The following is a 22,836-nucleotide window of genomic DNA, read 5'->3' as shown; positions in this document are numbered from 1 at the left end:
CATATCCTATAGAATCCACCTTAGCCACAATGCCTCACATCATGCAAAGCATGTAGCTTTGTGCTCAACCTCTATTAACCTCTATCGATGAGAGTGCAACATTGGGCCATTTCTTATTTACTGATCTAAGAAATGCATCCCAAACTAAGAAAAAAATAAGTGCTTGGTGTTTGAATCACTTGCCCAATCTGAGTCACAAAAGCCACTGAGGGTCTTATCTGTAGCGTAGGTGATGGCATACTCCTGAGTATGGTAGCGCTTGGTGTTTGAATATTACCTACCCAATCTGAGTCACAAAAGCCATTAAGGGTCTTACCTATAGCACAGTTCCAATGATTCTCTCGTGGCTTGTTGGACAACTTGTTGAAAACACACAACAAAATTGATGTATGTGTGGTCTAGTATTACACAAGACGATAAGACTACCACAGCAACTAGTTTCTTGTATAAGGTCTCATCCACAAGGTCAAAGATGTCTTTATGATGGCAAACAACTTACTACCTTTATTGAAGGTAAGGGGATCTGAAGTGGATGGAAGCCATGAAAATAGAATACGACTCCATCCTAAAAAACCACACCTAGGACCTTATAGACCATCCTCAAAGGCACAAGGTTTACAAACCAAAATGCAAATCTAATGATACTTTGGAAAGGTGCAAGGTACAACTGGTTGCCAAAGGTTTTGCACAAGTGAAGGTTTTTACTTTCAATGAACTTTTGGTCTTACAACCAAGTTAACCATAATTCGCATTGTTCCTGCATTGGTAGTGCAAGGGGGATGGCATGTTCTCCAACTAAATGTAAAATCTACTTTCCTTAACGAGGACCTCAAGGAGGAGGTTATGGAACATCGACCTAGTTTCGTAGTTCCCAAAACTCTATGGGCTTATGAGCATGGTACTAGAGGATTGATGCTTGCTTGTGAGTATTGGTCTCTTATGCAGCCCTTCATGAGTACGAAAAGTATATGGTCATGTTCTCTATGTAGATAGCCTCATCTTAACAAGGGATCACTAGAAAAAGATCTCACAAAAATAACATATGCTTAATGTAGAGTTTGAGACCAAAAGTTGCTTGTACCACCTAGGGAATGGCTTACCTTTTTGTGGCACACCATGCTCTTGTTCTTCGTCTTCAAAATCCATGTCCATAGGAAATGGGGCGGTTGCCCTCCATCAAAATGCAAGGAAGCTCGTGCTGCATGTGGAGATTGTGTTGCTTGGTGTTATCCTTGTTTGCATGAAGAAGAAGAAGGAAGCTCCTTCTCCATCTGACATGGTTGTTGTTGGAATACCACACTACCACGACTCATTATGATCTTCTTTGCCTGAGGGTCATAGAGCTGATATCCCTTTGACTCCCTGGGTGTAATCCAAGAAGATGTATTTTTGGCTTTGACCATCCGATTTGGTTCTTTGAGCATCTAGAACATATACATAACATTCATACCTAAAAACTTTTAAGTGTGTGCCCCGAGTGAGAGACTCTGCCCTGCGCAAGAAGTGCTACTGCATGTAATGGAGTTGTCATCCATTTGATGACTTTTGTTGCATTGTTAATAATGTACATAGTCGTGTTAACTGCCTCAGCCCAAAAAGGATTCAAGTAGATTCTACCATTAAGCATACTCCTTGCCATCTCAACAATACCATGCCTCAGCCCAAAAAGGATTCAAGTAGATCCTAGTAGATTTTACCATTAAGCATACTCCTTGCCATCTCAACAATAGCATGATTCTTACACTCTATAACACCATTTTACTATGAAGTGTGAGGGGTAGTGAGTTGTCACTTTATGCCTCTTTCCTTACAGAAGCCCAAGAATTCATTAGACATGATTTCTCCTCCTTGGTCTGTTTAGAATTGATTCAATTTTATTCTTATCTCAATTTCAACCAATGCAAGCCATTCCTCAAACTTTCCAAAAACCTGAGACTAAATCTTGCTAATGTAATCATTTATCCAAAAAAAAAAGGAAAAACCTCCAAGTGGAATTATACTTATCTTTCCACGGAGATCATGTATGAACCAAAGAGGAGTATTAGACCTCTTGTGGAAAGGGTTTTCGGTGCTACTTACACATCATGCAAGCTTCACATACATCTTTGTTGTGAGACGCTGAGGTTTCCTGCGATGGAGGATATGGAAGACTTTTACGCGATTCTTGGTCTGCAGGCTGGGCTGGAAGGAGGGGCCGAAGCTTCTGCAGAGGCTATTCGCAAAGCCTATCGCGCCAAAGCACTCGTCTGCCATCCGGACAAGAGGCCCGACGATCCCCTTGCAGGTAAGCAGCTTTCTCTGCTTTTTCCGCTCCTCCTTTTCTCTGTCATTTCACCTTTCCAGGTTTTTATGGTAAGACCAACATCTCCATCTCTACAGCGGCCGAGTTTCACAGACTTCAGAAGGCTTACGATGTCCTGTCTGATGAAAAGGCTCGCAAAGCCTACGATGATTTGCTCAGCGTCAGAAAGGCTAGGCTGGAGAAGGAAAATAGGGCGGATTCTAAGAGAAGGAGGATGATGGAGGATTTAAAGAAGCGCGAGAATGCCTTTGAAGCTCAGCGCAAAGAAAAAGACGAAGAAGAAAGGGCCTTTAAGCGCCTGCAGGCAGAAATTGCACGGATCCGTGCTACCCGAGGCCAGAAGGGCATGTACCCTGACCCTCCCAAACCTGAAAATTCTAAAAAACCAGCCAAAGGTATGGATGCCTCGGATAAGGAGAAAATATTGAAGGTTTCATGGCTCTCTGTAGAAAGTGGTGGCAGTGACTACTCTGCAGTCAGGCTTAAGGACATCTTTGGGCAGTTTGGGCGGGTCGAAGACATCGTCATCCGACCAAAGAATGCCACAAAACAAAGCTCTGCTCTGGTGGTGATGAGCTCCAGAGCTGAAGTGGTAAGTGTGCAAGATGTCCTCCTTACTTTCGATCAAACTTTAGTGGTTTTCAGCATTTGTTTACACATGGTGTGGCATCCAACAGATTGCTGCCACGGAGCATCGATGTGGCGACCTTACAAACCCTTTGCTTGTCGTGCCTTTGGTGACTCATAGTGCTTCTTCTCCTGCTAACACCTTCGTGCTGCCTCCAACTGCCTCAGCAGCCACTACAGAGAGTGCAGCTCCTGGAGAGAGAAATTTGGGGAACATAGTTGGCACTGCATATCATGACTATGAAGATTCCATCCTCAAGAAGATGCGGAAGGTAAGTTTGCTTCAATTCAGTCGTCTTTTAATACCTTTTTCTCATGTTTAAGTAGAGGCCATCTTGCAACTTTAGCATGACAGTGCGTTGCTTGCCTGCATTCATGTTGCTTTTATTTTAGCATGAACTTTGGGCTAATAACATAGGCATTGCTATTTCTTTCCTAAAATGTAAGGCATCTGAGTGTTCTCGATATGCATAATTTACCCAACAGCTACCTTGTGTGTGTGTGTGTTCGTTCTCTCTTTAGCGAGTCTACCCTTTAGCTTTGGAGAACTGATAGAAACCTAACTTGATGCTTTGTTTATGAAGAATTTGTACGCTATCTTTTGGCATGACCTGAACGTACTCTTTGGATACAGCATCATAGTGTTAGAAGTCATCTCCTGTCTAGTTTTATACACCAGGGCCTTTGTTGTGGGTGTGCCCGCCCTTATGAGGTGTTTTCTCATTTTTCTCCACTCTCCGCATTTTTTCCCTATTTTTTCTGTGGCTTGGGAGGCAGCCCATGTGCTGGCCGACTGCTGCTGGAACTGGTCCACGACTCCATGTATGAGTTGGCCGACTGCTGACAAGCTGGTCGGCTGGCTATGGATGCTGGTCATGGAGTTTCAGGGCCAGTCGGCTGCCCTACAGTAGGCCGACTGCTGTTGGGGGGGGCCATATAAATAGGCCCCCAGTCCCCTTGCCAGATTTGTATCATACTCCGGGATCTTCTTGGGTATATAGAGCAGAGTTACACGCCTCTATCTCTCTCTCTCTCTTGTGCTGTATTTTTTTTGCATGCGTTTTTGCTCGTGTTACCAGATTTGGTCATCATCTCTGCTGCGTATTCTGACATGGTATCAGAGCCTAGGCTCTAGATAGTTCTTGGGATTTGTGTGAGCAAGAGGGGGACTGCTGTGTTGCTGATTGGTGGACTGTTTGGGACTGTTTGGGAAGAGGAGAAGCAAGAGGACGGCGGGCTGATTTGTTGGACAGCCACTTGCAGGTATTAGTTCTTCTTTGTTCCCACCCAGCCACCCTTTTCAGAGTACATCCCCGCAATGGCAGATCTGTTTGAGATGGCCGAGAGGCATGTGAAGATCCCGACACTCCCCACGTTCCCAGTGGACCGTCAGTTGGACGAGAACAACTACGGTATATGGAAGGTTATGATGGAATCTGTACTGGAGTCTTACGACCTCTCTGATTTCGTCGTTGTTGGGGTTCCATGGCCGGAAGTAGAAGAAGGGGAGTTACCGTCGATCCGAAAGGACTGGGAGGCTCAGACACAGATGTGGGATCGTGTCAACGCCAGGGTCCGTTCGTTTATCTTTCTCAACTGCACACCGCAGGTAATCAATCATGTAAAGCATATGACGCTGGCCAGAGGTATATGGCAGCATTTGGCCTCTCTTTACAACAGGGTATCGCCCATGAAGAGGATTTCCTTGGAAGTACAGATGCGGGTTATGAACCCTGCAAAGTCATTGACGATGCGGGAGCATATTAACAAGCTGCAAGCTCTTCAGCAGGAAGTTCTTCAGGCTGGGAAGGAGATATCGGCAGAGGACATGGCCATAACGTTGCTGTCACATTTGTCCTCTTCGTACTCAACATTTTACTCGTCTTTGATTACCAGTGGCAGGCTCAGCACCATCACGTGGGAGGAGCTTGTGCCCATGGTCATGGACTAGGAGAAACGATTCACGAACCCTCCTCAGGGTGGAGGTTCGGAGGCCTTAACTGGCCAATGGTCGAAAGGTCGTAACACGGGCAAAGGGAAGGCTTCGTCAGAGAAGTCGTCTGAGAAGAAGTCAGTTACTGACCGCGAGAAACTAAAGGCAGAGAGGACCTGTAATGATTGTGGCGAGAAAGGCCACTATTGGAGGCAGTGTCCCAAGCGGAAGACCGAGAATGGTGAAGATTCCTTAGCAGCCAATCATGAAGACTCTGGCTTTTGTGCACCTGGAGGTAGTGGACACCGATGTTTCATTTTCTTCAGGCAGGGAGGAGATTGGAGGATTCTCCGCACCGGATACTCGGGAGTGGATTCTAGATAGCGGTGCTTGCAGGCACATGACTCCTTCCCGTTCCGGTTTACAGGATCTCTGTAGGCTTTCTGGTCATATTCTTACGGGGGATACATCCACTATCCCAGTTCACAGTGAGGGCATGATGGAGATAGTTCTCGATGGCAGAGGGGGGAAGCATTCCTCCCAGGTGTTGTATGTTCCGTCCCTTGGTTTTCATTTGTTGTTAGTGCATCAGGTTTTCAAGACTGGCGTACGGGTGGAGTTTGATGAGCACTTTGTTGCTCTCCGGGACAAAGCAACAGGCCAAGTGGTTTGGGAAGGCGGAGTGGAGAATGGAGTTTACAAGCTTTCAGCACTCTCTCTCCCAGGTCCTCAGGTTTGTGATGAGTGGCAGTCTGGTAATGGCCACTTAAGGGTGGATACACTGCAGGTGCAGGCTTTCCGGGACCAGATGGTGGATAGCTTGCCAGTAGATGGCAGCAGTTGGTAGGAACTCTCCAGTACTGATGTTGGTAGTTCTTGTGTTCGTCAGTCAGAGAAAACTGAACGGGTAACTGATGCTCTGATGTCTCGTAGTATTCGGGACAAAGAACCTCCAGTAGATGAGGATGTTCTTTCCATGGGGACCTTTCGGAAAGCCAGGTAGGTGGCAGGTGATTACTTGCAGAAGAAGGTGGTTTCTCCAGGCTTTGTGGTTCTGGATTCAGAGAGGGTGGTTGATAGGTTTCAGAAGGCCTTGCGTGGTCTTCATCAGGTTTCCAGGACTTGTTTTTGGCATTTGCACTGTAACAGGTGTTGATCCTTGTGAGCAGTGTGATGCCTCTTTGACTCGGAAGCAGAATGGTTCATTGATCTGGTTGATGGACACCAGATTGGACGGGAGCTTCCTGATGAGGCAGTTGAGCTCATGGTTGCGGATGACTCTCTGGGAGGCAGGATTGCGTTTCCTGTGGTTTCTGCGGCATGCAAAGGATCATGGACTCTTTTACACAGGAGGGGGATTGTTGGATGGAGTCCGACGCCACGGTTGGAGTGACTCAGTTTGGGGAGGAGATCCGGACACGAGGAGATCTACTTCAGGCCCAGGAGCAGTTTTACGAAGTAGTAAGATATAGTCATCTTTTGCCTTGTCGCAGACAGAGGCAGAGTACCGGGTTGCTTGTGATGCTGCTTGTGAGGTGGTGAGGATGCAGAGGTTGCATTGCAGGTTTGGGCTTCCACTGGAGGAACCCATGGTCATCCAGAGGCACTTTGTTCGTGAACAGATCGTTGCTGATGACATCTTGCTAGAGTTCTGTTCGACGGAGGACAGTACGGTGGACCTCTTCACGAAGTCGCTATCTCAGGATTTGCTCAGGCGGCACCCCAGCTCCTTGTGGTTGGTTTCACAGTCAGGAGCTGAGAGGGGGTGTTAGAAGTCATCTCCTGTCTAGTTTTATACACCAGGGCCTTTGTTGTGGGTGTGCTCGCCCTTATGAGGTGTTTTCTCATTTTTGCCCACTCTCCGTATTTTTCCCCTATTTTTCCTATTTTTTCTGTGGCTTGGGAGGCAGCCCATGTGCTGGCCGACTGCTGGAACTGGTCCACGACTCCATGTATGAGTTGGCCGACTGCTGACAAGCTCGCCGACTGGCTATGTATGCTGGTCGTGGAGTTTCAGGGCTAGTCGGCTGCCCTACAGCAGGCCGACTGCTGTTGGGGGGCCATATAAATAGGCCCCCAGTCCCCTTGCCAGATTTGTATCATACTCCGGGATCTTCTTGTGTATATAGAGCAGAGTTACACGCCTCTCTCTCTCTCTCTCTCTTGTGCTGTATTTTTTCTGCATGCGTTTTTGCTCGTGTTCCCAGATCTGGTCATCATCTCCGCTGCGTATTCTGACACATAGTTACTCTTCTTTTACTGGGATATATTATGTAATGGTGTTTTTCTTTGTCTGTGAGATCAAGTTCTAGGCCAAGATATGGAAATCAATGCTGATGGTGATAATGCTGACAATGCACATTGATAAAGGCAGGTTGAGGAAAGTGTTTTGCCAAGTTGCAGGAGGACGATAAGATTGTTTGGCTAACATGCAATAGTAGACTCAGCCTGAAGTCCTCTAGTAGATCATGCAACTTTTAATCAAGATGCTTTGGCCAGAATGCAAAAGCAGGCTTAAGGCACAAGTTACGGTTAATCATCATACCATTCTGATTTTAAACAATCCTCAACCTCATTTTTGAAAACCTGCCTGAACTTGACGAGCAGAATTTACTCACAAGTATAACTGCTGTCAACGGCAAGATGCAATTGAAGAAAGTCAAGGTGACGATGGTCGGTATTCTTTTACAGACCAGTTTCAATGCTATGAGATAGCCCAAAGGTGGGTTTTTTTTTTGGGTTCTGGTCGCTTCCAGTTTCCGTATCCAAAAGGGTGCGTTTCCACTGTTTTACCCCTTGCCCTTTTGGTGGTTCCCCAACAACACTTGCCCTTTTCCCTACCCACTTACCTTTTTCCCTGCCAAACCCCATATTTCAAACCGATATTAGCTTTTGTTCTTTCTCCTCACCCATCTCTTCTCTCCTAGTTTCCCTTCATCTACCCTTCTTTTTTACATCTCAATGTGTTTTTTCCTCTTCTCCTTCCTCTGGTCACTGATGTGGCATTCCTTCTTTTTAGTGTGCTGTTTTGATTTTGGTTTCTATATTTGTTTCCCATGATTATGGTATTTATGTGAACTGCCATGGTATTTTTCCCATGACCAACCTTTTCTTGCCTCCCAACAGCGTTGCCCGACTTCAACGACGACTTCTCACAACTACTGCCACATCACAACTTATCAGCATAGTGAACTGCCTGTATCCACCACTGTTGAAACTTGAGTACTGCTCGCCTGGCCCGACTTCAACGCACTGCTATTGCCCACTTTGATAAGTACTGCCTTGCTACTGCGTGCCGCCCAGCTACCCTACCTGCCAACGCTGTCGCTTTTGTACTGCTGCCTGCCAAGTCGCCATCCGTGCTCTTTCATATCAACAAGAGAGAAAGAGAGTTGCAGCAACTTGATACCTGCAAAAAAGAATAAATAAATCAAAAGTTAGCTCTCCACATCAAATATCAAGCTAGCAACAGCAATAGCAGAGGCATAATAAAGATGTATGTATTTCATTGAAGAAATTAATCATCAGTCATATCCTTGAGTTGTTGGAATTAGGGTTAGGGTTGCAACAATACACACACACAAGATAGAGAAGCTTGAGAGCACATAAACTCACTAGTTAGAATAAACAAATGTGTGCTAGATACAAAAGATAAGTATACACCCCAAAATGAGTAGATAAGAGGGTGTACATACGCACGGGGAAAAAACCTCCTAGTGAGGGAAAAAGTACCCTGGTGGTCCTAAGTGTGTTCACACATATCACTATTGTTCACACATATCACTACCATATAATGCTACAAATCTCCCTTGGAGTGATGATGTGAACATGTATAGGGTATGGCCGATCAATCCTGAAAAGGCAGTAAGCTCAAAGCTTTACGAAAAGCTTCAAACTTTTCACGAGGAAGAGCTTTCGTGAATAAATATGCCATGTTGTCATGTGTAGGCACATAGACCAAGCTGATCTCTGCTTTAGAGAGTCTTTCCCTGACATAGTGGTAAAGCACCTCAACGTGCTTACTGCGAGAGTGAAACATGGGTTCCTCGCAACCGCTAATGTGCTCTGGCTGTTAATGAAAATCGTAGCGCTAGACGACTGTTTAATATCCAAATCAACCATAAGACGTCTGAGCCACACACACACTCAACTGGAGCTGTAAAAGCTGCCTTGTACTCAGCTTCACAGTTGGAAGTGGTCACTGTAGGCTGCTTCTTGCTGACCCATGATATACATGAATCACCAAGGCGAAAGAAAAACCCACTAGTGGACACTTGTGTGTCATAACATCCAGCCCAATTTGGATAAAACAGCCTGTAAATAGTGGAAAACTTGCTTAACAGCTTGCCAATGCTTCGTACTTGGGCTATGCATAAATCTGCTCAACTGTGAGACCGCATATTGTATATCTGGTCTCGTGTTGCATACATAAAGAAGGGACAGAAAACAACTCTTATTCCTTGTTCCAATATCTTCCACGATGCACGTGTGCCTCTTTGCCAGGCCTCTTTGTAAGTCTTGCTTTCTCAAATTTCAGCAATAGCCAATCATTCTCTTTAACATCCAATTGCCTTCTATGCTTGTCGGCAGCCTTTTTATGCTTGTCTTGTGACCTTGCAATGGCTGTCCGCACCTGAGCAAAAGCAATATCCAAGTCTCTTACATACTCATCAGCTGCAAATATCTCATCCTTTGTGCGAAGGATGGGTGGCAAAACCACCTTACCATAAACAATCTCAAACGGGGCCTTTCCCGTAGATGCATGCACCGTGTTGTTGTATGCAAATTCCACAAGCGGCAAGTACTTCTCCCAAGAAGACTTCTGATCCACCACATAACATTTCAAGAGATCCAACACGGCTGAATTTGCAGCCTCACTTTGCCCATCCGTTTGAGGGTGATAAGCTGATGAGAAGTCCAATTTGGTACCCATATTATCAAATAAGGCCCGCCAAAAGAGACTTGTAGTCCTGGGATCTCTATCCCCCACAATGGACTTCGGCATTCCATGATGTTTGAACACTTGTGCAAGATATATTTTAACCATATGCTCAGCTTTGATGGTCTTTTTGACCGGCAAGAAATGAGCTTGCTTGCTAAACCTGTCCACAATTGTCCAAATTGCATCATTACCCTGTTGGGTACGTGGCAAGTCCATAATGAAATCCATTGTAATACTTTCCCATGGCTGCGTGGGAATAGGCAATGGCTGAAGCAAACCTGGTGCCTTTTGCCTATCAAATTTGACCTTTTGACAGGTGATACATGCACGTACATGTGCCTCTATGTCCTTCCGCATACCTGGCCAAAAGAAATACCGCTCAATCATGTGCGTAGTAGACATTATGCCTCTATGACCAGCATATGGAGGAGCATGGCACTCATCCAAAACCTTTTGCCTCATGTCAGACACCACACATAGGCAATTATGTTTCATGAGATAACCCTCTTTGATCACAGATGAGGCATGTGTATGACCAGCCATCAAATCAGCCCAAATAGTGGCAAAATCAGCATCCGTATGATACAAATCACGCATGGTAGACAAGTCCCCATGAGAGGCAACCGAGATAGTTGCTACATACGGCTTTCGTGACAATGCATCGGCCACTACATTCTTCTTTCCCGGGGTGTGCAAGATCTGAAAATGAAACATAGAGAGGAAATTGGCCATCCTCATATGCTTCTCTGACAATTTAGTTTGAGTAAGAAAATATCTCAAACTCTGGTGATCTGTCTTCACATTGAAATCAGCCCCAAGAAGGTAATGTTTCCATATAGTAAGTGCATGAATTACAGCCAAGAGCTCTTTCTCATAAATGCCAAGAGATAGCTCTGCATCATGCAATCTACGACTCTCATAAGCCACGGCATGTCCCTCTTGATTAAGGACAGCCCCTATGCAATTTCCAGATGCATCACATTCCACACAAAAAGGCTTTTGCAAATCCGGAACGATCAACACTGGACCATGAGTAGTTGCATCTTTCAATGCGAGGAATGCATCTCTCTCTACATTAGTCCATTTGAACACGGCCTTCTTCTTTGTCAAATCATGCAAAGGAGAAGCAATCCATGCAAAGTGCCGAATGAACCTGCGGTAGTAAGAGCATAATCCAAGAAAACTACGGATCTCATGCACTGAACTCAATTCGGGCCAATTCCGAATTGCATCAATCTTTGCAGGATCCATCCGCACTCCATCTTTGGACACAATATGCCCAAGATAATGTATCTCTGACAAGAAGAACTCACTCTTCTTTGCATTTATGAAGAGTTTATGCTTATGGAGCTCTTCAAAAACAATAGCCAAATGAGCTTTATGCTCTTCTTCGGTCTTCGAGAAGACTAGTATGTCATCAAAGAAGACACCTGTAAATTTCCTGTGCCCACGGAATATGCGATCCTGTTGGGTTTTATGCTGTGTATGCACCCAGAGGAGTGCTAGTGATCATCAGTAGGTTACTGGGGCACTTTTTACTTCAGTTAGTGGAGGTTTTTTCCCCCAGTTTAGTTCAGTTTCACTTATATGCAGTTTATAAGTGTTTTGGTCCACCCGGCACATTTATGGCCGGACATGTGAACACTTATTCTTTAGGGGTCACTATCATGTGGCTTGTACTTTACTTTTCTATCATTGAGATATACAGCAGTCGTGTTCACTCCCTCTCTTTGGTTTCCACGCCTGATTGCTTTCTGTAAACCCTAACCCTAACCCTAACCCTGTTTGTCCTCAATTGGTATCAGAGCAGTTGAAGCTCTGCTTAGCACTGCCCGTACACTGCCAAGTCTATGCTGCATCTGCCCGTACAGCATATGTACATTCAATCTGTGCTGCCTGCATCGCCTTCAGAAGCTGTACCAGCCCGTACGGTCAAGCGAAGTCACCTTCATCTGTGCGCCGTCAGATAACCACTGCGCCTGCTGCCCGTATCTGGTCGCCTTCAGCCGGGTACTACAGTACGCCGCCTACAGTCACGACACGTAGCCTTCACGTCGCCTTCAGCCCGGTACCTGTGCGCCACCTGCAAGCGCCGCCTGCAGCCCCAGTCAGCGCTAATCAACCCGTGTACCTGTGCGCCACCTATAAGACGTCGCCTACAACTTCAGCGTACGTGTACCAGCCACCGACAGCGCCGAAAGTCACCTGCGCAGTCATACGCCTTCAGCGCTGACTGTACCTGCACAGTAAAGTGGTCGCCTTCAGACGGGTACTGCATCAGTCAAGCGCCGCCTGCGACTTGCTTCTGTACATTCAGCGCTATTTGTCACCTGCACAGAGAAACGTGCACTGTGTACTTTCAGTGCAGCATTCAGTGCTGTGTATTTGGGGACTGTACCTGCAGAAATAACACAACCTACACAGTCATTCGGTGGTAAGCATTAAAATTCAAATTTTGGGCATTTTTAATTTTCTCTGTGAAAATATACAGGCACAACAGGCAGTTTTTCTAGCAAGAAAATATACAGGTTTTTTGCACAGTTTGGGTGCAGCAAATTTGGACATTTTTGGGGCATTTTGGCATTGTGTACGCCATTTGCTGCTCTACTCAGTCATTGGTGCATTGAGCTGCACATTCAGAGGATTGAGAGTGCAGGCAGATTTGGGTGAACTGTATTCAGTGGAGTACAGTTGTTATCAGGGTTTTTGCTATTGGGTTTTTTGGTAAACAGGTACAACATTGTGCGTAAAGCATAATGGCAAATCAACAGCAAAGTGATGTATTCACATATTTATCTAAGGAAGACAAATTGGATGGCACGAACTACTCCTTGTGGAGTTTTATGTTGAAAAATGTGCTTGTGGCAAAAGGTCTTTGGGATTTTGTTAGTGGTGATGAACCACGTCCAGGTCCATTGGCTCCAGAGACTCCTCCCCAAGGAGGTGCTCGTGGACGAGGACAACAGGTACAGGCTCCAGGACAGCCATTGCCTGTTCAGAGAACTAATGCTCAAAAGACATGGGATGCCAGGGATGCACAAGCTTTGTCACTCATTGCATTGTCAGTTCAGAGGTCCATTATACCTCATATTCGTTCAGCTGGCACTTCACAGAATGCATGGGTGACTTTGGAGCAGATGTATGCTGCTCGTAATGAGGCTAGGATCTCATTTTTGAAAAGAGAACTTGAAAATCAGAAAATGAATGAAGGAGATGATATGTCTAGCCACTTAAACAAGCTGCAGGATTTGAGAGAGCAACTCATCAATGTGGATGAGATTATTCCTGAGACACAGCTTGTGTCCACCATCTTGCACTCTTTGCCAAGATCTTACTTGGCTTTCCATACCTCTTTGAACCTCAGCATGAGGAATGCTGTTGAACCCCTCAAGTATCAGGAACTTGTTGCTCTCTTACTACAAGAGGAGCAAATGAGGAAGAATATGAATATGAACACAAATGCTGAACAAGCATTTACTACAGGTCAAAAGGGGAAAGGGAAATCTCAGCCAAAGAGTGCAAATCAAAATTCAGGTGATGGTGGTTCTTCACAGGATACCAAGAAAGGTGATGGACAACCCAAGAAGAAGGGCAAATGTCATTACTGTAAGAAGCCAGGTCACTACATCACGGAATGTAGAAAGAGGATTGCCAAAGAGAAGGCAAAGGAAGCTGGGATGTCTGTTAATGATGCTCCTAAAGCTCCTCCAGAGACTGCTTCTTTTGTTGAGGACAGGGATTACTGTTTTTTTACATGCAGCTATGATGCCTCTTGGTCTTCACAGGCACTCAGCTTGACAGAGCATGCATGTACTTGGTATTTTGATAGTGGTGCCTCAAAGCATATCACATCTCGCAGGGATTTGTTTAGTCATGTTGGCCCTGCCCCTGTTGGCAAAACTGTTCAGTGTGCCAACAATGCTTCATATCCAGTGTGTGGCATTGGGGAGATTCAGCTTACAGCCATTGATGGCTCCATTCTCCGCCTTACAGATGCCTTATATGTACCAGGGATAAAGAAGAATTTGTTGTCCATTTCTTCTTTAGCACATTGTGGAATGCAAGTCCACTTTGATGATGATAAATGCATGGTCAGAGACAAAGCAAATGCCTTGACCTTGATGCTTACTGGTACATTATGTCATGGACTTTATGAATTGGAAGCATTTCAGCCAGTGGATCAGTCTGCTTATCATGCATTCACTCTTACTCCAGCTATGGTTGATGTGGAGTTATGGCATGCTCGCATGGGGCATGTAAATTTTGGTAGTCTTATGCTTATGCAGCGACATAATATGTTTACAGATCTACCTCTCATGGAGAAGCCTCCAGATCACATTTGTGAAGGATGTATTTTGGGAAAAATGCACAGGTTTTCCTTCCCACGTGATCAGGCTCTAAGAGCAACTGCAAAGTTGCAACTTATACACAGTGATCTTTGTGGTCCCATGCAGACGAAGTCATTAGGTGGTTGCTTTTATTTTGCAACATTTATTGATGACTTCTCTCGTATATGCTGGGTCTATCCTTGACACAGAAATCACAGGTATATGATGCATTTTTGGCCTTTGTAGCACTTGCTGAGACAGAGTCAGGATGCAAGGTGAAGACTCTCCGTTCTGACCGAGGGGGGGAATATATGTCACATGTGCTGAATTCCTTTCTTGGGAGTAGAGGTATAAAACATTAGTATACTACTCCTTACACTCCACAGCAGAATGGGGTTGCAGAAAGGAAGAATCGGTCACTCATGGAGATGGCCAGATGTATGCTAAAGGCAAAAAGACTACCACATATCTTTTGGGTGGAAGCAGTAATGTGTGCTTGTCATATTTTGAATCGATGTCCCACAAAGGCATTGGTTTCTATTACTCCTTTTGAGGTTTGGCATGGCCGCAAGCCTTCTGTATCGCATTTTCGTATCTTTGGGTGTCTTGCATATGCACACATACCCAAAGAGTTGAGGAGGAAGCTTGATGATAAAGCCACAAAATGCATTTTTGTTGGGTATAGTCGTGAGAGCAAGGGCTACAGGTTATATGACCCACTATCCAGGAAGATATTCATCAGTCGGGATGTGATTTTTGATGAAAAATCAGAAATATCCATGGCTGGTTATGAGGCAAATCAGGCTGAAAATGATGTGTTTGAAGGTCTACTACCCATGGAGTTTCATTCTACAGTTGGTGATCCAACTCATGAGGGTACTGGACAGCCAGCAAATGATGTAGGTGGTGCAGAAATTCAGCAGCCAAATGAGCCAAAAGCTGAACCAAATATGGGACAGCAGGCACCACAGGTCAGACATATACCTAGATGGTATTTGAGGACATTACAGGATAGCCATTTAGAGGGTCCTCTTGCTGGTCGTACTCGTAGGGAGACAAGGACCAATGAGCATGCACACATCATCGATTTGAATCTGGTTATGGCAGCCAGTTTACAAGATTATGATGAGCCTGATTCATTTGTGGATGCACGAGATAATGTGCATTGGAACAAAGCCATGCAGGATGAGATTGATTCTATTAAAAAGAATCAAACATGGGATTTGGTTGATCTGCCCAAAGGCAAGAAAGCCATTGGTACTAAATGGGTCTATAAGTTGAAAAGACATGCAGATGGATCCATTGACAGGTACAAAGCCCGTCTAGTTGCAAAGGGCTATGCACAGAAGAAGGGCATTGATTATGAGGAGACATTTGCTCCTACATCCCGTATGTCGACACTTAGGTGTGTCATTGCATTGGCTGCACATCGTGGTTGGGTTGTTCACCAGTTGGACATAAAGACTGCATTCCTACATGGGGACCTCGAGGAGGAAGTTTATGTATTTCAGCCCATGGGATTTGCAGAACATGGTCATGAGGGGAAAGTATGCAGGCTGAAAAAGGCCTTGTATGGTTTGAAACAAGCTCCACGAGCTTGGTATGCAAAAATAGATGCTTTTCTACTCACTCAGGGATTTGTGAACAGTCCATCAGAGGCCACTTTGTATGTGAAGAAAGAAGAGACAGATCTGCTGGTCATCAGTCTTTATGTGGATGATCTCTTGCTCATGGGATCAAATGATGACAAAATTGCAGCTTTTAAGGAGATACTGCAACAGACATTTGACATGTCTGACTTGGGCCTTGTACATTACTATTTGGGCATACAGTTTGTGCAGGATAACAGAGGCATTGGGTTGTTGCAATCACGTTATGTTGCTAAACTTCTGGAGAAGTTTAAATTTCAGGATTGCAAGCCTATTAGTACTCCTATGGAGCCTGGGATGAAACTGTCACTACAAGATGACAGTGTTTCCTTTGATGCCACTACATATGCTCAGGCTGTTGGGTGCCTCATATACTTGTGTAATACAAGGCCAGATATTCAGTATGCAGTCTCTCAGTTGAGTAGATTCATGCACAGCCCACGGTTGTCACATTGGCAAGCTGTGAAGCGTGTATTCCGTTATTTGCAGGGTACCTCGTCTCTTGGTTTGCTTTATCCTGAGGGGGGTGACATGCAGTTACACGCTTACAGTGATTCAGATTGGGCTGGTGATTTTGATACCAGACATTCCACTAGTGGGAATTGTTTCTTCCTTGGCGCTTCATGCATTTCTTGGCTAAGCAAGAAACAGACCACAGTGGCCACTTCATCTTGTGAGGCAGAATACAGAGTAGCCTACACTACTACTGTTGAGTGTGTTTGGCTGCGTCGTCTTATGACTGATATGGATATTTCAGTGGAGGAGCCTACACCTATCTATACTGATAGTCAGAGTGCCATTGCTGTGGCCAGGAATCCTGTGTTTCATGCTCGCACGAAACACATTGAGATTCACTATCATTTTGTTCGGGAGAGACTCCAGGCAGGAGATATCAGTCTGATCTACTGTCCTACAGATCAGAATGTGGCAGACATCTTCACCAAGGCATTACCACGTCCGAAATTTGAAGCATTCCGCAATGCTTTGAATTTGTTTCCTTTTGGTGGATGATGTACAGTGATCACATATCACTCCAGGGGGGTTTGTTGGGTTTTATGCTGTGTATGCACCCAGAGGAGTGCTAGTGATCATCAGTAGGTTACTGGGGCACTTTTTACTTCAGTTAGTGGAGGTTTTTTCCCCCAGTTTAGTTCAGTTTCACTTATATGCAGTTTATAAGTATTTTGGTCCACCCGGCACATTTATGGCCGGACATGTGAACACTTATCCTTTAGGGGTCACTATCATGTGGCTTGTACTTTACTTTTCTATCATTGAGATATACAGCAGTCGTGTTCACTCCCTCTCTTTGGTTTCCACGCCTGATTGCTTTCTGTAAACCCTAACCCTAACCCTGTTTGTCTTCAGATCCATCATTCTATTGAATGTAGCCAGGGCATTTGTAAGACCAAAAGGCATAACAAGATACACATAAAGCCCAAATGCTGTCCTGAAAGCAGTTTTGTGTACATCCTGAGGCACTACACGCACTTGATGATATCCACTCTTGAGATCAATTCGGCTAAAGGATGCCGATCCATCCAACTTGTCAAGGATGTCGTCTATGCGTGGAATCGGAAACCGATTCTTGATGGTAAGCTTATTCAAAGCTCTATAATCCACACACATACGAAAGGATCCATCCTTCTTTTGAACCAAGAGGACGGGTGAACAATATGGAGAAGAGCTTGGTTGAACCAAACCCTTCTCAAGAAGCTCATTCACTTGCTTCATGATCTCCTCTTTTTGGGATGCACTTACACGATAGGCTGGCCTATTAGGTGGTGAGCTACCCGGCACAAGATCAATGCGATGATCTTCCGGTCGTACAGGTGGTAACTCATTTGGTAACTCATCAGCAAAACAATCATTGTGCTCTTGCAAAAATTTCAGCCTATCATTACTAAGAGTGTTTACATGTACATTATTTTTCTCAACATGATCTCGTACAAAAATCAAGTACGCAAAAACACTCTTTTTCATTGCTTTCTTAATTTGTACATGAGATACAAGGGGAATGGTATCACCCTCTTCACCAGCATCAATTACATGTTCTCGGCCTTTATGCATGATCCTGTTAGTCTTGTAAGCCTTGCACGGATCAATACGTGTATGCCAAGGCTTTCCAAGCAATACATCACAGCCATTCAAAGGCGCCACAAGAAAATCCTCATGATCCACATAGCCTTGAATGTGTATGCGCAACTTGCCAAAAATAGGCATGACCTGCACTTCTCTACCAACAAAGGCAGCCCCTGCTTCAATTTGAGGATCCATGTCCTCCACTTCAATACCCAAAGCAGCTGCCATCTGAGTGGATATGAAATTCTCCGATGCACAATCATCAAACATGAACAAAGCAGGTTGATCTTTGAGCTGTCCCCAAGCTTTACATACAACCCTATCTTTGCTATCATGTGAAGTGTTGCCCTGCACATCCGGAACCATATGCACATTAGGCTTCGGTACATTAGCATTTTCAGGTTTGTTCTTCTTATTTGGGCATGCTCTTGCCATGTGCTCAGTGCTGCCACAAGTAAAGCATTTGCCTTCACGCATATATTGCTCCTTCTTCTCAACACTAAGACCAAAGTTTGATGGCTTATAAGGGCGCTTGTTAGCAAACTTATTTTCAGCTTTTGGACCTGATTTGGCTTGGTTTTGGTCCCTTTTAGGTGGCTGTCCATCATTTTGCAGGTTTTGGACAGCCCTCTCTTTGCCTTGAAATGAGGGTTTAGCCTTATTGGATCGACTCAATTTGAGTTCCAATTGCTCGGTGGCGGTGGCGGCTGCGATTAATTGGTGTAAGGTATGACCAGGATACATTTGTAATCCCGCTTTGTACACGGGTTGCAATCCCGATTGAAACCTTCTCTTCCTTTCCGCCTCGGTGACATGCATAAATGGAGACACCTCCAAGAGCACTTTCCAAAACTTTTGTACATATGCATTTACCGATTCCCCCTCATTTTGCTTTACCCAATCCCACTTCATTGTTATCTCATTCAATGCATTGGGAGGCAAGAATTGAGCATAGAACCTCTCCTTGAACTCTTCCCATGATCTAACAGGATTCGGTGAGAGCTTCTCCGTGAGCCACCAATGGGCAGCAGTGCCTTTCATGAACATGCTTACATGCCGGATCATGGATTTCTCATCACTGAAAGCAATATCAAACTGGGCAATAAAAGCAAGTGCCTTTGATGCATCATATTCTCCATGATATGTGTCAAACTTCACAGATTTGTCTCCGGCTTTGAAGTCACGAGACTTTGATGCATGTGTGTGCATCTCAACATGTTTTCCCCCATGTTTGTCCATTGGGACAGTCCCTGTAATTGGCATCATTTTTGGACCAAAAGGTGATGCATAAGGCATAGATACATGTGCCCTGTAAGCATGAGGCATGGCTGGCCCCTCAACATGCATTGATACATTTTCAGCCATAGCTTCTCCCTCACGAGCACACTCGAAGGCATGAGTGGCATGAGAGATACGCGGAATACCTGCACCAACAGAAAATTGCAGCCCATGTTGCATGTGTTGTGCATGTACATTTTCAGCCGGCAATGGCATTTGACATACATTTTGACCACTGCCATAAACATTGTATCCTTCACGGGCTACATGAGATATTCCTGCATGGCGTGAAGTCACTGATTGTTCCTCTCCTATAGCATGGAGATTCATCCTCTTAGACATAACTTCTTGTTCGGGCACTTGTGGGGATTCCAAGACATGTGGGATGGTTGCCTTTTCTGCATAGGCATCCTCGGTATGAGCCAAGTATGCACGTGCTGCATCCCTCGGTTGCATGTGTAACTCTTGAGCAATCATTGCCATTGCATGATCCATATAAGATTCAGCTTTCATGTGGAGTCGTAGACCATAGTAAGTGCCCTACAGTTCATGATCCTATATAATAAACCGAGTTGCCGCCAGCATCAAATGGAAAACCACGAATGTCGATGCACAAATAACAGCAACATCAAAAGGTCCTCATAGCCTTCTGGATCAAATGGAAAACTCCATGGACCAACTCCCAAGCTATAAAACATGATGCCGCTTGGGTCGAAAAGATGATGTAGCCATGTATCCTTAATCATTACACAATCTCCTGGGTTGGAAGTCCCAACTACCAGTGATCCATATACACACATGCATAACCACATGTACTGAAGGAAAGCTCCATCCAACAAATTACCAAAATGATGATCCACATGACCTCCTGGATCAAATGGAACTCCATGAAAGTCACCATCCAATGTCGATGTCTCATAGTCATGGAAATCACAATGGCATCTGCAATGAACAATAAAGTGGCCACCAATCTTACTAGGTTCCAAGGGAAAGCTTAAACGCCCATTCTTGGTCACCAAGTAACCATAAATGCAAAAGTGCCCTGTCCCATGATAAAAAAACATGTATCTCAAATGACATGTGACGCATCCGAAAGTGAATGCCTCGGCTTTATAAACCATAGGATCATGATGACATCCTGTCATGTGCACAGTGTGTATCTACCGCGTGCTACACGCACACAAGACTAGCTTCGAGGTTTGGGGAAGCTTGAAGCTAGGCAGGCTGATTGGCGAGCTAAGTTAGGGATAGACTAACGGGCGGGCACCCAAGTATGGACGGGCGGGCGCCCAAGTGTGGACGCTCGATGACCGGCCAAGAGCCTATAAAAGGGTGGCCAAGGTTAGTCATTAGTCACATAGAGTCTCGCGTGTCTTTGTGAGAGCTCTATGGTCAGGAGCCTGGATCTAATGCAGCTTTGTGGCGGTATGGGACGTCATGAGGTAGAGATTGGTCAATACGTCCAACTAGTTAGCTCAGCTCGTGGCTCGGTGGGGACAGCCAAGACTTGTGGGCTTGCCCACGGCTGTCAAGGTTGGGAGGTGAGTTAGGCCTGCACCCCCGTCATGTTTGTTTGGTTTGTTTGTAGGTTTCGAGTCTTGTACCAGGAGCGTTCTACGAGGAGATCTTATGGGGATTTGACAGTGGTATTAGAGCAAGCCTCGTGAATGAGCAAGTCGGTAGGTAGAGAAAAAGAGGTCGAAGAAAAGGTATGAGCTCGAGACGCTTGTTGTTTTTCTGAGAATACTGTTGTTTTTTCAATTTCAGCATGTTGCTTTTGCATCATAGGAACCCGTGGTGAAGGGTTGGTCTTGTATGGGTTGTTTGCTTTGCAAAGAAGAAGGCTAGATATGCTTCAACTGTATGAACAGTTTGAAGAGAGAGAAAAGTAGAAAAAGCCTGTCGATTGTTGTTCGTAAAAGAGAGAGAGAGAGAGAGGGAGAAGTGACGTCAGGGTGTTGTAGCGCAGCCCTGAAGCTTTTGTACGCAACCAAGGCGGATGGCCATCTGTACGCCCCCAGGTATGTGTGCAGGCGCAAGCAGGCGACTGCTTTTGTACGGATGCAAAAGATTGCTTTTGTGCAGGCCGGTTGGATACATAGGTGGCAACACCAAGCACAAGCAGGCACAGGCACCCAGGTGGATGTGCAGGCGGCCATGTACGCCAAGCATGTGGTTACAGCCAGGCACATACGCGCAGGTGCCAGCCGAGTACAGGAGGCCTAGATTCGTGCGCAGGTGGCAGTTATGCAGGCGCACGTAAGCAGGCGGGTACACACGCACGGGCGGCAGCTCATCGTTGTCATGTAGGCGTACGTGTGGCAGATAAGCGGGCGCAGCAGAAAACGCGAAAAGCAGGCGCAAGTTTTTATATATATAGATATATATTTTTTAAAGGATAAAAAAAACCTACGCTACCTTGCTTTCGTTTTTTTTGCTGAACCTTAGAAAGGGTTTTTAAAAACCCATACTTTGCTTTATAAGTGTTTTTTTAAAAGAAAACAGAATATATATATATATATATATATATGTATGTATGTATGTATGTATGTATGTATGTATGTGCGTGTGTGTGTGTGTATGTATAAAATTTAAAAAAAAACCACAAAATCAAAAGCTAAGTTAGCTTTTGGGGACGCCTATAAATTTCCCTTAAGCGGGCTTCTTGCCACATATCTCTCAAGCTCTCAAGCTGTAACGCTCTCTAGCACTCTTCTTGTGCAAGATAAATATTTCCTCTCACCTTATCCTCTTCAAGATGTCGACCCAAGAATCCGAGTTGGAGTCCATTCTCGAACGTGAAGACCTGTCGGCTACGGAAGCCATCGATGTCGATCTTTTCGACGATTATGTTTCAAAATCAGATTTCCAAGAGTTTAAAGTTGCTCTCAAAGCTTCTTCCTCGGAACATCAAGCACAAATCGCCGTGCAGATGTAGGCTTTACAGTACTCCATCTCTTTGTTGATCACTACTCTATCTACTCTTTCGGGTATGGATACCTTGGCATCTGCTTTAGGCTCCAATACTACTCCGGAACAGTTTGGGGGCAAGCAAAAGCAGCGTACCAAGGAGATAGTGGACACTTGGCTACATAAGTGGCAAGTCCATTTTCAGTTTCATCCATATGACGATGGAAAAAAGATCCAATTAGTAGCATGTTTGCTCTCAAGTAAAGCTTTGCTTTGGTAGAAAGAACTCAACCCTAAATCAACGACTTGGACACAGTTCGAAGACGTCTTCAAGAAAGAATTCCTCAAGAAAGAGGATGACTATGATGTTGTTGCCCAGTTTACTACTTTGACCATGACCTCGCAGAACCTCACTTATGAGGTCTATCTCCAGAAATTTAGGGACTTGCAGATGAAAGCTACGAAGATGAATTCCACAACTCTTTTGGGTTTCTTCGTAGCCGGTTTACCCGACTCATACCGTTTACAGGTTAAAAACAACAAATGCAAAACTTCGGACGAAGCCATTCATTCCGCTAATATCTACGATGATACAATGGTCTCTTCCAAGTCTAAACCCATTACCGAGCAGGGCAACAAGCACAAAAGGAAGTTCTGCGCACCGATGATTGGCACGACAGAAGGAAAGTCTTCGGACCAACCTTCGAAGAATTCAACTTCGACCCCAGCAAAGAAGAAACGTCTCCTTAAGGCTTTGAAGCTCAAGAAGGAGGGTCGTTGCTTCA

The 22,836-nt window shown here is 45.0% G+C and overlaps 1 protein-coding gene across 2 annotated transcripts in view; it reads left to right on the top strand.

The window, feature by feature from the left end:
* The first annotated feature begins 2,054 nt into the window (after nucleotides 1-2,054).
* LOC147622303 (pre-mRNA-splicing factor cwf23-like) overlaps nucleotides 2,055-22,836 on the top strand; it is a 44,641-nt gene continuing 23,859 nt past the window's right edge. For both annotated transcript variants that reach the window (XM_086823405.1, XM_086823406.1), the window contains exons 1-3: nucleotides 2,055-2,284; nucleotides 2,380-2,894; nucleotides 2,980-3,201. In XM_086823405.1, the coding sequence (XP_086679531.1) occupies nucleotides 2,134-2,284; nucleotides 2,380-2,894; nucleotides 2,980-3,201 (888 nt within the window). In that variant the 5' untranslated portion in view covers nucleotides 2,055-2,133. The remainder of the gene's footprint in view (nucleotides 2,285-2,379; nucleotides 2,895-2,979; nucleotides 3,202-22,836) is intronic.

The sequence above is a fragment of the Cibotium barometz genome, chromosome 29 (assembly GCF_041138505.1).
Source record: "Cibotium barometz isolate CiBa-2024 chromosome 29, ASM4113850v1, whole genome shotgun sequence".
NCBI classification, from domain to species: Eukaryota; Viridiplantae; Streptophyta; class Polypodiopsida; order Cyatheales; family Cibotiaceae; genus Cibotium; species Cibotium barometz.
Note: the sequence above shows the minus strand (reverse complement) of the source record. Positions and strands in the feature narration are given on the sequence as shown.